This window comes from Sminthopsis crassicaudata, chromosome 4 (genome assembly GCF_048593235.1).
Source record: "Sminthopsis crassicaudata isolate SCR6 chromosome 4, ASM4859323v1, whole genome shotgun sequence".
In the NCBI taxonomy this organism is placed as follows: domain Eukaryota; kingdom Metazoa; phylum Chordata; class Mammalia; order Dasyuromorphia; family Dasyuridae; genus Sminthopsis; species Sminthopsis crassicaudata.
Window position 1 is genome coordinate 81,529,530 of NC_133620.1, and position 17,293 is coordinate 81,546,822.

At 32.5% G+C, this 17,293-nt stretch overlaps 1 protein-coding gene across 5 annotated transcripts in view; it reads right to left on the reverse strand.

Moving 5' to 3' along the window:
- The window catches only part of BRINP3 (BMP/retinoic acid inducible neural specific 3), a 510,141-nt gene that overhangs the window by 189,645 nt on the left and 303,203 nt on the right, over window positions 1–17,293 (reverse strand). For all 5 annotated transcript variants that reach the window (XM_074308611.1, XM_074308613.1, XM_074308612.1 and 2 more), the window contains exon 4: window positions 12,395–12,585. In XM_074308611.1, the coding sequence (XP_074164712.1) occupies window positions 12,395–12,585 (191 nt within the window). The remainder of the gene's footprint in view (window positions 1–12,394; window positions 12,586–17,293) is intronic.

Sequence of the window (17,293 nt, forward strand, 5' to 3'; positions counted from 1 at the left end):
CAGTATCAAATGGTTTTGATGACTGCTGCTTTATAATATAGTTTTAGATCTGGTACAGCTAGGCCACCTTCATTAGATGTTTTTTTCCATTAGTTCCCTTGAAAGTCTTGACTTGTTCTTCCAGATGAATCTTGTTGTTATTTTCCTTATTTTTTCATATAGTTTATATAGCATTGGAGTTAAATGTTTGGTAGAATTCACATGTAAATCCATCTGGTCCTGGGGATTTTTTCTTAGGGAATTGATTTATAGCTTATTCTTTTTTTTTTTTTTTTTTTTTTTTTTTTTTTCTAAAATAGAACTATTTAAATAATTTATTTCCTCTTCTTTTAATCTGAGCAATCTATATTTTTGTAGGTATTCCTCCATTTCACTTGGGTTGTCAAATTTATTGGCATAAAGTTGGGCAAAGTAACTCCTGATTACTACTATAGTTTCCTGTTCATTGTTGGATAATTCTCCCTTTTCCTTTTTGAGACTAACAATTTGATTTTCCTCTTTCTTTTTTCTAATCAAATTAACTAAAGGTTTAGCTGTTTTTGTTGGTTTTTTCATAAAACCAACTTTTAATTTTATTTGTTAATTCAATTTTTTAGAATTTCAAGTTTGGTATTTGATTGGGGATTAATTTGTTCTTTTTCTAGCTTTTTTAGTTGCAAGCCCAATTTATTGATCTTCTCTTTCTCTATTTTATGCAAGTAAGCATTTAGAGATAAAATGATTCTTCTTATTACCACTTTGACTGCATCCCACAAATTTTGTTATGTTATCTCATTATTGTTATTCTCTTGGATGAAGTTATTGATTGTGTCTATGATTTTCTGTTTCACCCATTCATTCTTTAGGATAGGATTATTTAGTTTCCAATTTATTTTTAATCTATTTTCCCCTGACCCTTTATTGATTGTAATTTTTATTGCATCATGATGTGAAAAAATGCATTTACTATTTCTTCCTTTCTGCATTTGATTTTGAGGTCTTCATATTCTAATATATGGTCAATTTTTGTAAAGGTTCCATGAACTGCTGAGAAGAAAATGTACTCCTTTCTATCTCCATTCAGTTTTGTCCAAAGATCTATCATGTTTAGTTTTTCTAGTATTCTATTTACCTCTTTAATTTCTTTCTTATTTATTTTGTGGTTTGATTTATCTAGTTCTGAGAGAGCAAGGTTGAGATCCCCAATATTATAATTCTGCTATCTATTTCTTCTTGCAACTCTCTTAACTTCTCCTTTAGGAATTTAGATGCTACATCACTTGGTTCATATATGTTTAATGTTGATATTCCTTCCTTATCTATGGTACCCTTTTATAAGATATAGTTTCCTTCCTTTTCTCTTTTAATTAGATCAGTTTTTGCTTTTGCTTGATCTGAGATAAGGATGGCTACCCCTGTTTTTTTTTATTTTTTTTTAATTTTTTTTTATTTCACCTGAAGCATAATAGATTCTGCTCCAGTCTTTTACTTTTATTATGTGTGTATTGCTCAGCTTTAAATATGTTTCTTGCAAAAAATATATTGTAGGAGTCTAACTTTTAATCCAGTCTGCTATCTGCTTACATTTTATGGAAGAGTTCACTCCATTCACATTTATAATCCATCTTCTTTCCTGAAGGAAAATGCTCAATTTAGCAGGGTAATTTATTATTGGCTGCATTCCAAGTTCCTTTGCCTTTCAGAATATTAGATTCCAGGCCTTTAAATCCTTTAAAGTGGAAGCTGCTAGATCCTGAGTAATCCTTATTGTAGCTCCTCAGTATCTGAATTGTTTCTTTCTGGATGCTTGTAATATTTTTTTTTTTTTCCCCTTGGTCCCATAGCTCCCAAATTTAGTCACAATTCTCCTTGGCCTTTTAATTTTGAGGTCTACTTCAGGAGTCATTCAGTGAGTTCTTTCAATGGTTATTTTACCTTCTGTTTCTATATTATCTGGGCAGTTCTCTTTGATGGTTTCCTGAAAAATAGTGTCTAGGCTCTTTTTTTCATCATTTATCTCAGGGTGTTCACTAATCCTTAGATTGTCTCTCCTAGATTTATTTGCCAGGTCAGCTGTTCTCCCAGTTAGGTACTTTAATTTTCTTTCTATTTTCATTTATTTATTTATTTTTAATTTTTACTTGACTGATTTTTGTTGTCTCATTGAGTCATTCATTTCCATTTGTTCAATTCTGAATTTTAGTGAGTAATTTTCTTCATTTATTTTTTAAATTTCTTTTTGTATATGTTCACTTGGCATATGAGTTGTTTTGCTCTATGGAATTTTTTTTCCATTTCACAAATTCTGTTTTTTAAGGAGTTATTTTCTTTTTCCATTTCACAAATTCTGTTTTTTAAGGAATTTTTTGTTGTTGTTGTTTGTTTGTTTTTTGTTTTTTCTGTTTCACAAATTCTGTTTTTCTGGGAGTGACTTTCCAATTTACTAAATCTATTTTGTAGTGAATTTTCTTCAGACAGTTTTATGTTGCCTTTTCCAGACCCTCTTGCAAATTTTTCATTTCCTTTCCCCATTTTTCTTAAAGCTTTCTTTTAAGATCCTTTTTAATTTCTTCTAGGAGAGCCTTGTGTGATGGGGACCAGATTATATTGTCTTTTGGGGCTTTATCTAGAGACAATCTTCCTTTAGTCTCCTCAGGGTTTGAAATCTGTTCTTTTTTGCCATTAAAAAACTGTCAATTGTTAGATTGTTAGAGTCCTCTTTACTCTTTTACATATATATATTTTTTTTCTTTTCTTTTTTTTTTAAGTTAAGGTCTGCCTTTAGGGTAGGGGAGATTTTCAAAATTTTCAAAGTGGCTGCAGCTTCACTGGGTAAATGCTGATTCATTCCCAGTGCTGAACAGGTGAGGTCAGATCTGTGAGATTCTGGCATTTTGGGATTCACTATTGATCTTTTGTGTTTGTGTTGGATGTTTTATAACTTCTCTGCTGATCTACTGGCTTGCAAGAAGGACAGAGTGGCCAACACTGCTGTAGATTACTGTAGATTTCTCCCTATAGATTCTCTGCCCCTTGAAGTCTGCACCACCCTGGGACTCTGAGCTTTCTGTGCTGGCATTTGTACTCAGCTGCTTGTATTTCACTGCCTCCCTCCATTTCTGAGTGAAACAGCTGTTTGCTCCCATAGATTCTCTACCACACGGAGTCCACACCACCATATGGAGACTGCATTACCCCCGAACTTTGTGATAACTGTGCTGGTGTCTGTACTCGATTGTCTTGTCTGCCTCCTCCAATTTCTAATTGAAACAGACCTTTTCTGGTGATCTTTGAAATTATCTTCTGCTGATAATTTGCTGTACTCCCAATATTTATGGGTTCTGCCAGTCCAAAGCTAATTCAGAGGCTGGATTATGTAATTAGTGTGAGGGTTGTAGACAAGGTCAAAGAGAAATGTGTGTCATTTCCGCCATCTTGGCTCTGCCCCAGGAAGTTTTATACAACACTGTTGTTAAGATAAAACACTTAGGAAGTGTAATCAACCCAATGATCAAGCACATTTACAGAAACTCTTGTTGAAAGACTACGCACTTCTAAAGGTAATGGACTAAGATTACAATTTTTAAAATTTATTTATTTTTAATATGCTATGCTTTATGAATCATGTTGGGAAAGAGTAATCAGAGCAAAAGGAAAAATTATAGGAAAGAAAAACAAACAGATAAAAAGAAGTGAACATAGCAAGTGTTAATTTACATTCAATCTCATAGTTCTTTTTCTGGATGCAGATGGCATTTTCTGTCCCAAAACAATTGGGATTGCCTTGGATCACTGAACCACTGAGAAGAGCCAAGTCTTTCATAGTTTATCATTGCTTACTGTTATCGTGTACAATGTATTCCTGGTTCTGATTGTTTTGCTCAGCATCAATTCGTGTAAATCTTTCTAGGCCTTTCTACAATCAATTTATTCATCATTTTTTATAGAACAATAATATTCCATTACCATCACATGCTTGTTCAGCCATTCCCAAATTGATGGACATCTCATTTTCCAATTTTTTTACTACCACAAAAAAGAACTTTTACAAACATTTTAGCACATGTGCTTCCCTCTCCCTCTTTTATGATTTCCTTGGGATACAGACTCACTAGTGTTACTACTGGGTCAAAGGATCTGCACAGTTTTATAGCCTTTTGAACATAGTTCCAAACTGCTCTCCAGAATGGTTGGAGTTGTTCACAGTTCCAACAACAATGCATTAGTGTCCCAGTTTTGCTACATCCCCTCCAACAGTTATCATTATCTTTTCCTGTCATCTTAGTCAACCTGAGAGGTTTGAGGTAGTACCTCAGAGTTGTTTTAATTTGCATTTCCTCTAATTAAAAATGATTTAGAGAAGTTTTTTCATATGATGATAGGTGGTTTAAATTTCATCATCTGAGAATTTTCTGTTCATAACCTTTGACCATTTATCAATTGGGGAATGCATCTTATTCTAATAAATTTGCCATAGCTCCTTATATATTTTAGAAATATAACCTTTATCATAAATACTAGATGTAAAGATTTTTCCCCAGTGTTATACTTCCCTTTTAATTGTGTTTCTACTGTTTTTATCTGGCAAACACTTTTTAATTTAATGTGATAAAAGTTGTCTATTTTGCCTTTCATTATCTACTCTTGTTCTTTAGTGATAAATTCCTCCTTTCTCCAAAGATCTGATAAATTGTCCCTTGTTCCACTAATTTGTTAATGGTAATATCTTTTTTATGCCAAATCATGTGCCCATTTTAACTTTATTTTGGTATCAGGTGTGAATTGTAGGCCTATGCAGAATTTCTGACATAACATTATCTTCCAGTTTTCCAAGCAATTTTGAGATTAAAATTGAGAAGAGGGGGAGGGAGGAGAGACGGAGATAGGGACAGAGAAAGAAAGAAAGAAAGAAAGAAAGAAAGAAAGAAAGAAAGAAAGAAAGAAAGAAAGAAGAAGAAAGAAAGAAAGAAAGAAAGAAAGAAAGAAAGAAAGAAAGAAAGAAAGAAAGAAAGAAAGAAGAAAGAAAGAAAGAAGAAAGAAAGAAAGAAAGAAAGAAGAAAGAAAGAAAGAAAGAAAGAAGAAGAAAGAAAGAAGGAAAGAAGGAAAGAAGGAAAGAAGGAAAGAAGGAAAGAAGGAAAGAAGGAAAGAAGGAAGAAGGAAAGAAGGAAAGAAGGAAAGAAGGAAAGAAAGAAGAAGAAAGAAAGAAAGAAAGAAAGAAAAGAAGAAAGAAAGAAGAAAGAAAGAAAGAAAGAAAGAAAGAAAGAAAGAAAGAAAGAAAGAAAGAAAGAAAGAAAGAAAGAAGAAAGAAGAAAGAAAGAAAGAAAGAAAGAAAGAGGGAGGGAGGGAGGGAGGGAGGGAGGGAGGAAGGAAGGAAGGAAGGAAGGAAGAAAAAAAAAGAGAAATAGAGGGAGAGGCAAGCAGGCAGAGAGAGACAAACAGAGACCAAGAAGATAGAAGACAGAAAAACACAGAGACAGAGATATAGAGAAATAAAACATATTTCATTTCCGTATCTTAATTAGTAAGCTGATTTCATCACCCCCTAGTGGTGGATAGAATGTTTCAGCATGAGCTTCTGTAATTGTGCTTAACCATTGAATTGATTACAATTCTTAAGGCACCCAAAGCTGTTTACCTTTAAGTCTTTATTATTTTGTTGTTGATGTGGAGATACACATAGGTAGATATCTACATGTCCATATAGCTATATACACACATATACATACAAATAGATTGAAATCAATATATAGATAAGTAGATAAAATATAATTGATTATAATTACATATTTCATGTATCTTTCTAACTATATGTGTGCATGTGTGTGTGCATAGATATATAGAATTTATTTATTTAGCTGGTTTGTATGTATTCATTGGCATGTTATCTCTTCCATTAAACTGTGAGCTCCTTTAATGTAGATGTCTTTTTGCTTCTTATATATTCAGCAATTAGCACAGTACCAGACAAATAGTTTATGATGTTTATGCTTATATTATTGCATGCTATATATTATTTTTATGTTTGTATGTATATAAATAATAGACCGATATAGATAGATTTGAACTCCTAGGACATGATCATTGTGAGAATTTGTTTTAGGGAATTACACATGTTTATAATGGGTTTTGTTTTTCTTATATACTCATTAGGATGGGAGAGTACAAGATATAGAAGGAGTATCTGAAAATAAAATACAATTGAATTTAAAATAAATAGGTGAATAAATAAAAGAAGATCTGTTTAAAAATAACTATCTAAAAGTGGGAGGAAAAGAAGTGAAGGCAATCCTGTAACTATCAACATAAAACCAGTCTAGGGAAACTGTTTCTAGTAATGTAGTGTTTTCTTAAAATAAGATGTGATATGACAAAAAATAAAATTAATTCATTGATTTTACCTTAAGCAATTAAACCACTTTTCTACCAAGTGCTAATCCTGTAAGAGTTATTATCAAGATTAAGGTCAATATGGTATTTAAAAATATAAAATGGTTTTTCTCCAGTGATTTAAATGAAGGTTGGGGGTATGATCATAACTTCTCTTTCAATATTTTATTCAATTCTGCAGATAATAGGCTAAAATAAAAACATAATATACGTATAATTTTAGCCAAAACATTGACCTTTAGAACAATTTTAATATTTTTTTGCTAACAATTTTTAAAATATTTCTTGGGAAAACACATAATGAATTTTTTAAATTTGCCTCAGAGGTATTTCAATAATCTAAATTAAAAGCTCAAAATATAGAAACTATGTTAATATATATTTTACTAATGTTTTATTTAAAAAAAAATAACGAGGTCATTTTAAAGCATATAAAATGCTTCTTTAAAATTTAGAAATTTGGAAGCTAAGATGGCAGAGAAAAGGCAATAACATCCCTAATCTCTCCCCCAAACTGCTTCAAATTCTTTTTTATAATGATTCTAATCATATTAAAGAATCAGAAAACCCAGAAACATGGACTAGAACATTTTCCAGTCGAGGCAATTTAGAAGTTCAGCAGAAAATGTCTATGACACCAGGATGGGCACGCCAGTGCAGTCCAGATCCAGCCTGACGTCTGAATCAGCAGCAATGCTGGAGGCTTCTTGACCTCTCAACCCAGGGATACCAGGGAGGACTTTGAAGGTCAGTGGGGAGGTTATGTGACAAGGCAGTAGGAGTCTGGTGTGCAGTTCTTGAGCAGCTCAGTCAGCACCCCAGCCAGTACACTAAATCTTATATAACTCCATCAGGATGGGGACTCACTTAACAGCTCCAGGGCAAAAAGAGTGCTTTTGTTCAGATTCCTAGGATTTCTTAAAACAGCTGCAAAAAATCCCTGAAGCTTGGGACAGGGCACTCTCACTCTAGAAACAGAGCTTACTTTAACAAAGAGTTAAAGGCTGAGTAATAGGTTAGAAAAATGATCAGAAAACCAAAAAATATTCTGACCTTTGAAAGTTATTATATTGGCAAGGAGAATTAAAATACACATTCAGAAGATGATAATAAAATCAAAGTTCCTACATCTAAAGTCTCCAAGAAAAATAAGAAATGGATTCATGCCATGGAAAAGTTCAAAAGGGACTTTGAAAAAATCAATTAAGAGAGATAGAGGAAAAATTATGGAAAGAATTGAGAGAGGTGCAAAAGAAAAGCTAATGAAAACAAAAATGCCTCAAAAAGCAAAATTGGTCAATTGGGAAAGGATGTACAAAAACTCACTGAGGAAAATAATTCCTTAAAAAATAAAATTGAGCAAATGGAAGAATGGCTTTATAAGAAATCAAGACACAATAAAACAAAAGCAAAAAACAATGAAAAAAAAAAAAGTGAAATATCTCATTGGAAAAACAACTGACTTGGAAAATCAATCCAGGAGAGATCATTTAAAAAGTATTGATCTACCTGAAAGTCATGATCAAAATAAGAGCCTAGACATCATCTGTCAGGAAATTATCAAGGAAAACTGTTCTGATATTCTAGAACTAAAGGGTAAGATAGAAATTAAAAGAATCCATTGATCACCTCCTGAAAGAGATCCCAAAATTAAAATTCCCACTGTTACAGACAAATTTCGGAGCTCTCAGGTCAAGGAGAAAATATTGCAAGCATCCAGTGAGAAACAATTCAAGTAAATGGAGTCATAGTTGAGATAACACAAGATTTAGCAGTTTCTACTTTAAAGGATTGGAGGGCTTATGATATGATATTGCTGAGAGCAATGGAGTTAAGTATCACCTACCCAGCAAAACTGAGTATAATTCTTCAGAAGAAAAAGTGGTCATTTAATGAAACAGGATTTTCAAGTTGGTGTTGAAAAGACCAAAACTGAATGGGAAATTTGATTTCAAATACAAAACTCTGGAGAAGCATAAGAAAGTAAACAGGAAGGTGATATCAAAAAGGATTTAATCAAGTTTATTTATTTACATTCCTACATAGGAGGATAATACTCTCAACTCATTAGAATGTTCTCATTATTATGGCAATTAGAAGGAGTGTATATATAAACAGAGGGCATAGGTTTGAATTGAATATGAAGGGATAATATCTATTTATTTATTTTTTTAATGATGAAATTAAGGGTTGAAAGAGGAATATACTGGGAGAAAGGGAAAGAGAGAAGTACAATGGTGCAAATTATCAGCCATGAAAATAAAAGAGGAAAGAAAAGGCTTTTACCATGCAGTGGAAGAGGGGGGAAATGGGGAGTGAGAAAACCTTATTCCCATCAGAATTGGCTAAAATAGGAAATAACATACATACTCACTAGGGATACAGAAATCTATCTTACTCTGCAGGAAAATTGAAGGGGAATGGCAAATGGGAAGGGGGGGGGTGATAAAAGAGAGGGCATATTGAGGAAGGGAGTGGCCAGCAGCAAAACACTTTTGAGAAGAGATATGGCGAAAGAATAAATGAGGGAAATACAATTAGCTATAATAATTGTAAAACAATTTTCTAAGCAAGTTTCTCTGATGGAATATTATTATTCTCTGGAAAATGATAAGCGGGATGCTCTCAGGAAGAAAAAAAAAAAAAAAAAAAAAAACCTGAAAAAATCCTCTATGTTCAAAGTGAAATATATTGTATACAAAAAATGGCAATGTTCTTGAATGACAAATAGTAAATGATTTTGTTGTTCTTTGTAGTACAATCATTGACACTTACTTTAAAGAATTTATGATGAAAAATCCTATCCATACCCACAGATGGAACTGATAAGAGTTTGAAAATAGATCAAAGCATTCTCTATTACTCTATCTCTCTTTTTATTATTAATTTTTCTTGAAGGTTTTTAATTTCCTTAGTAAGCGAGATCTGTTTTTGTTTTTGTTTTTTTGTTTTTTTTGTTTTTTTGTTTTTTTCCACAACTTGATTTCCACAACTTACGGAAATGTTGGTATATTTCACATATGGTTTCTTAATTGTGGGTGGGGATAAAGGAGAGAACTTAGGACTCAAAAACCTTTAAAAAATGTGAAAAAATTGTTTTGAATGTAAGTGGGAAAAATATTAAATACAATTTAAACAGAAAAAATAAAAGAAAATAAGAATTTGAAAATTTTTTAAATTAGAAATTTGCTTACTCTGTATAATAATCTTATATTTATGAAAATATATTCACAAAACACAGATTTCCTATTTTAAAACTCAAGGGAGTGTTTTTATATGTTTATGTACTTATATGTATACACATATAAAAAAAAAAAAGTAGGGATAGCATTATGATCTCAGATAAAGCAAAAGTAAAAAATAGATCTTATTAAAAAAGATAAGGAAGGAAAGTGTATCTTGATAAAGGGTACTGTAAGCAATGAAGCATATACTAAATGTATATACATCAAGTGGTAGAACAAACAAATTCCAAAAAAATTTGATCCGGTTACAGGAAGAAAGAGACAGCAAAACCATTCTGGTAGGGGATCTCCATCTTCCTCTCTCAGAATCAGATAGAGCTAACCACAAAATAAACAAGATAGAACCTAGGGAGAAAAATCTAGATATGATAAACTTCTGGACAAAATTAAAGAAGGACAGAAAGGAATTCACCTTTTTCTTGGCAGTATGTGACACTTATACAAAAAAATGACCATATATTAGAGCATAAAAACCTCACAATTAAATGGCAAACAAAGGCAGAAATATTAAATTCTTCCTTTTCAGACTACAATGTGATAAAAATTATATTCAATAAAACAGCAGGGAGAGACTAAAAACCAATTGGAAATTAAATAATCCAATTCTAAAGCATGAGTGGGTCAAACAGTAAGTCACAGAAACAATCTATAATTTCATCCAGGAGTGACAATAATTTTACATTTTCACTTTCAGCATACTATGCCTTTTTTTTTTAAACTAGGTAAATTGTTTTCTTATCTAGCCTTATTCACTGAATGGATGTGAATTCTCAAAATAGGTCTCAAACTGAGACCTATGAAAGAGCTTAGCTTAAAAAGACCAAGGTCTCCCACTGAATTGGAGACACCTATAGTTGTTTTGATCCATATCTTGCCACTAGATTTAAAGAGCTCAGAAGAGGAGAGGAAGAAATTTTGTACCTCCCTCCTTCACTTAAATATAATTTACTTGTATATCATGACATCATCTCCCTAATGACATGGTCCTCCTTGAGAAAGTAGGACAAACAAGCTTTCTGAACACAGTAGGAACTGCATCAAGGACCCAACCAGAACTGGCACTTGAACAATATGCCTAACTCTTTTTTTTTTTTTTTTTTTTTTTTTTACAGATGAAATGGACAAATAGTTTAAATAGATTCTTGCAAAGAAATCAAGGACTGAAGATAACATTAATACTTGGAGCACAAATAAGAAACAAAATTGATCTGCAATTTTGTTTATATACATATATATAAAGTTTTTATATTCCTAATACTTGCTCTTCAGTCACTGTGACTGAGAACCAACTGCAATTTAATCAAATATGAAAAGAAATTTGGTTAAAGATCAAGATTTTATTTACTCCCTTTAATGATTAGCCTTGCTGAAATTCATAGTTTTGTTTTGTGAGAGTTTAATAATAGTATAAAGGCATCACAAACAACAAGATATTTTAAAGCTAAGCTTTACTGAAAACAAACAAACAACCAAAAAAGCTTCAGAAAACAATGTAAATGTCAGCTATAAAAATCTATTTGTATACTCTAAAAACTTAAAAATATAATTTTCTCAAGTGTTAATCTAAAATTCATTCAAATAGCTTCAATGGGCTTTGAATAAATTTGTTAAACCTAGAGAAATTCAACACTAATTATTTTGCAAGAACAACTAAGTGATATCAGGGAAGATAGAAATTTAGTAACTGAATTTCAGCCAAAAGCTTTGCAAAATTGGTGGGTAGGATTATAAAATGAGGACCATGACGAGGTTTGCCCAGGTAACAAAAATGCTCTTCAGCCATTTAGATTTATGGTATATAATGATCTTTGTCATCTATGACAGCCTTTAAACCAAGTCTCAAGATATATTGAACTTAGAATTGCACTTATCATATTGCTGTCACAGTAATAAACAAAAATAACAATGAAACATATATCTATACTATTCTCACTGAAAAGATTAATAATTATATAATTATTGAGATTGAAATGATTATTTTTATGTTTAAATAAAATAAATCATCTTCCTAAGTCTCAGCTTTCTTATCTATAAAGTGAGGAACTTGAACTAGAAGGCTTTTGAGATTTCTTCTAGTTCTGCATCTATAATTATATATATATATATATATATATATATATATATATATATATATATATATATATACATACATGTACACACATATGTGTTTGTAAACACATTATCTTTTAAACACATTCTTTAAAAAATTCCCAATTAATATGTATCTTGAAATTTATACATAAATTATATGTGTGTGCATATATGTATGTATATGTGTGTGTGTTTTATGTGTTTAAGTATAGCAAAACATAGTCAATTTTTAAGCAAACAAATGTTCATATGTTTAGTAAGACATGCTCTAAATATTCCATTGGTATGGGTGCACAATTAAGAGTTTGGAGACCATAATTCCTCAATTACTTCAAATGAAAAACAGTTTTTTGGAGGAAAAAAAACATAAAATTCACTCACTTCCTTCAAGTTAATGGTAAATCTACATTCACACAACATGCATTGACCCTAATTCAATAAAACAAATCAGTTTTCTGTAACCTAATTAGGATAGATTTAATTTTGTGCTGCCTAATTAAAAAAGCTTTAAGGTTCAAGACTGAACTTCCAAGTGAAATTAGTGTCAAAAATACCTCACAATAACAAATGCATAGTATAAAAGAATGGGAAACAAAATAATACTCAGCTAATTTTCATAGTAATTAATGCATATTTCTGTTTTTCAAAGAAAGAAAAATATAGAGCTACACAATTGCAGAACAAACTCATACCTTTATGGCAGTGGATGCAATTTGAATGTGGTGAAGTCTCCGTAGTGTGCTGTCCCTGTCAATAAAATAGGAAGCAGCAAGTTGATGAAGAGTCTCAAGAGTGACTGAGGAACTATTGGTTGTAGAATCACTTCCTTCTGATCTCTTGCTCAACTTCCGCTTATCCACAAAAATTGTGAGTGACTCCTCTCCTATATCAAGAACATATTGAGTCAGTCATCAATTCCCTTTGATTATATCATAAAATATTCCTTACACATTTTCCACTCTTACTCAAACTCTCTCTTTTTAGGATCTGAAACAACTTGCCTTGGCTGTCATAATATGCTTCCCCCATTAATGTTAGATAAAGTTCTATAAAATATAGCAAGGATTATGTCACCATTTTTGTTCAGAAATTTTTTTGGTCTCTCAATTGCCTACAGAAAAAAAGTCAAAATGTTTCAGCCCATCAAAGCCCAAAGCACACACAGTCTCTGTATTCCTAAGTCCTAAGCAGTGTAAATTATTTTTTGAACACTACAAGTCACATAACATCTCTGAGACTCAGTTTCTACATCTATAAAAGAAAGGATTTTGGTTAGTTTCTTACATCTCTTCTTGGTCTGTTATTTAATTATTCTTCCATACTGTTGCCTGTCCTTCTCCAATCTTATATTCTTCTTCACCTTTCCCATATTCCAAATAATGGGTACAGTCTGTATTCTCATAATGGGCCATGATTTTTCTTGCTCCTTTCTTGCTTTTTATCACACAATGGGCCAATGCTTCATCTCCTCAGAATCAGTCTGCAAAATTATATTCATTCCTAAGGCCCAATTCAAAATTAATTTACTCTTATGATCATATGTGTGTATTTATGTATAAGCATATTCACACACTTTTTTCTTGCCAGTGATTTTTCAGAATCACAGAATCAAGATCACCTGTAAAAATAAGGTACCAAGCACCAATGTTGTGAGCTGAACTCTCAAACAATCAAATTCTACCAAAAATATGCTTGCCATACAAGACAATGTCTCATGTAAAGGTCAGAAGAAATATCACAAGGAAATTCTCAGCATCTCTCCAAAGATCTTTGGAATCAATTGTGGAAAATGGGAGACACAAGTAGAGAAAGAGGACCACCCAGCAAGGCATGTCTATATCAAAAAAGGTCTTGTATTCTGTGAACAAAGCAGAATTGTAGTAGCTCAAAAGAAATGGGAGATGTACAAATTTAGAGACAATTCCACTCTAAATATTCACATGGACTATCTGTGTCTAATTTGTAATAGAACCTTCCAAACATATATTGACCTGATCAATCAAAATCAAACATAACATGTCTTGACCCCAAGTAATGATACCATTTTAGTCCTCTTCAAAAATGAAGGACAACTACAACTATCTATCTGTCTGTCTGTCTATCTATCTATCTATCATCTATCTATTTATCTGTCAGTCTCTCTGTCTATGACTATCTATCTATTTGTCTATCTGTATCTATTTCTGTATGTTTACCTGTGTGTATCTATCTACATATATATATAACCTGTGTGTGTCATCTCAGCAATCATTTTTCAAGTTGACTTTATTTTACAAATGGTAATAATATTTTATTTATAAGGATAACAATAATTAGCACTATAATTTAACATATGGAAATTTAGAAAAAAAATATATAAAAATTTTAAAATAGAATGCTTTTTCACTAAGTTGCTACTATTTTTATCTGCATAAACAACAATTTAAATCGAGTATCCCTGAATTCATCTAGTCTTTCAAATTCATATCTGAGGATTTGGTTTTAAACACATTGTATATGGAATTGTCAATATTAAGGAAAAATTCAAATAATATCTGAATTATCCATCTTAAAATTATTTTAATATCCCATAAAAACTAATTCACAATTCTTACTTTTTTGTTCCTAACCCTGAAATGAAATAGTAAAATTATTCAAGTTTAACATTCCTCATGAGAGCGCTATAGATCATGTCTACATTCTTGCATGGGAATGTGGGCCATAATAGTCAAATTTAATGCTTGCTCTAGTTCCCATGTATCCCCATCTGTTATAATGGCAGTGTGCCTCATTCATAAGGTTTTATGCCAGTTTCAAAAAAGTATATAAGCCAAACAACATGCCCTAAGGGGATAGCATGCCTCTTCTCTGCTTTCTCCTCTTCCCCATGACCCCCACATGCAAAAACAAAAACAAACCAAAAAAAAACTTCTCAAAAACATAATATTGGTTGAAAATTAACCCAAATTAAAAATGCATGTTCACCCTATTTAAGATTTTTATAGTTGTAAAAGAGCAAGAAATACCATTATCTGAAAATTTCATTTCCAAATTGTTCTTCTATAAAGGAAAAATCAATGTTTCTGTAAAGAAACATTGATCCAAATACTTGCTGAAATTTCCCTCAAAATCTCACTTGCATAAATGTGGCTTAAAACCATGTATTAATTCCACAGTCATCTTTTTAAACATATAGGTTTACTCAGAATCATCAAAAATAGTAGCTATAGCTTTTCCATGATTTTTAGCATACTTTCATACTGTAAGATTTGGTGTAGGATTAAAAATAAATCCTTTCTTATCTTGAAGCAGCTATTTACATACTTCCAGTGAGAATCTTCATCCCTATTGCATTTTCTTAGATTTCATTGTAAAACTTTATCAACTCTTCTTCCTCCAGATACCCAAGGCTATGAAGAGACTGGTGTTGTGAAGTTATCCCCAGGAATCTCTCACACTAAAGAGTTTGTATATCTTCCTGATCTTGAAGTTCAACTTTCTGTTTACAGACCCCCAAGATAGATACAGCTTGGAACTCAAGTCACAAAGCACAAAGATTCTCAGGGGAAGAAGAAGTAAATAATGGACTCTGTGTTATAATAGGATCTCTAGGTTTGGCAATAAAGCAAGATGATATCTTAGTGAATAAATACAAATGAAAAAGATAGCAGCACTCAAGTAACATTGACTTGTTATTGATGTTCTGAGGGCCCAGTGTCATACATCTACAAAAGACTTAGAATTGGAATGCAACATTTCTTAGTACTTAATAAGAATTAGTATTGACTAGTATCTATTGGAATATCTATGTTTTTCTGTGACTTTATCACATTAGTGAGCATCAATTTTCCCTTATCATATTTTAATGATAAAGTTAAAACTTCTAAATAAGTTAAGGCTAAGATGATATGTTCATTTTGCTAATATGGGAAACAAATTATTCCTATAAGGATTTATGATTTTTTAAAGTGTGAGATCACACAACCATCATACTGTCAAAATATTAAAAAGACAATGATAAATGTTGGAAGGGCTATGGAAAAACAGGTAGACCTGTGAATGGGTACAGCTCATTCTGGAATGAAATTTGGAATTAAACACACAAAATTACTAAATATTAAATTTCTTTTTGTTTCTCTGACTATATGCCAAAGAGGTCAAAAAAGTAAAGTTCACATAAATACAAAATATTTTATCAACTCATTTACTGATGAAAAAACTGGAAACTAAAGGGATGTCCATTAGTTTAAGAATAGCTAAATAAATTGTGACATATGAATGTTATGAAATATCACTGTGCTATACAAAATGAGGGAATAGATTTTCAAAAAGATGTGAACTAATACTACATTAAATAATTTATACTATAACATAAATATTATAAAAATGAAGAATCTTGAAACCTTTTATAAACAAAGAATGAAATGAAAAATAAAATCTAGGATAACATTTTATACAATAACAACAACACTGTACAAACAACGTTCAAAACTATAACAACTATGAAAATATAATGACAATTCACCACATGAAATCAAAGATTTTTCAATTTGGTAGGATATTCCAAAGTCGACTTCCGGCCAAGATGGCGGCGTGGAGGCAGACAGCTGCTTGAGCTCCTCGTTTTCTCTCAGAACTTACTTCATGACAAGCCTCTGACTTAATGCTTGACCCAGAAAGAAATCCACAAATTATCACCAAGAGAAGACATCCTTGAAAGTCGCCAGAAAAGGTCTGTGTTTGTTCGGGGGAGGGTCAATCAGACTGGGCGCAGACTGAGGGCAGACAGCCAGAGCAAGACAGGCAGCTCACACAGCTCAGACCCGAGGGGGAGGGGTGTGATCTCGGCCGTTTCTGCGAAAGGGCTTTTGCCCCAGTGTGGATGCTCCATCTTGGCAGCAAGCCAGGAGCAGCGGAGAGGGTGTAAACACCGGAGGTGAAGATTAAAACCCCAGAAAGCCAGCGTCTCTCAGAGCCCGGCCACCCCCAACCCCCACCTGGACTGACTCGGTGCGTTCTCGGAGCCTCAGAGCGCAGACTCAGTACAGTCATTGCTGTTCTGTTAGTGGCTCTCTGCTGCCCTACCCCCAGTCTGTAGAGGAAGCCCATTAATACCATCCAGCCCTATCCCCCGCAAAACAGACCAATTGTTTCTCTTGTCAGTTTGTTTTCTTTGATTCCTACTCTGACAAAATGAACAAAAAATTCAAAAGGGCTCTAACCATTGACAGCTTCTGTGTGGAGAGGGAGCAGACTTCAAATGCTGAGGAGACTAGGAACAGACTGTCCCCAGATGTATCCCCTGGGAGGGATATAAGCTGCTCCTCAATACAAAAGAACCTCATAGAGGAAATCAAAAAGGCTCTCACAAGAGAGCTGGAAGAGAAATGGGAAAAGGAAAGGGAAGCTTGGCAAGAGAGCCTGGAGAAGTCATCCCATGCATTCAAAGACAGAATGGATAAAGAAATCAAATCATTGAGAAACAAGATTAGTGAGCTGGAAAAGGTAAACAACTCCAAGGAAAACAGGATTAGTGAGCTGGAAAAGGTAAACAACTCCAAGGAAAACAGGATTAGAGAGCTGGAAAAAGAAATCAGCTCTCTAAAAAATAA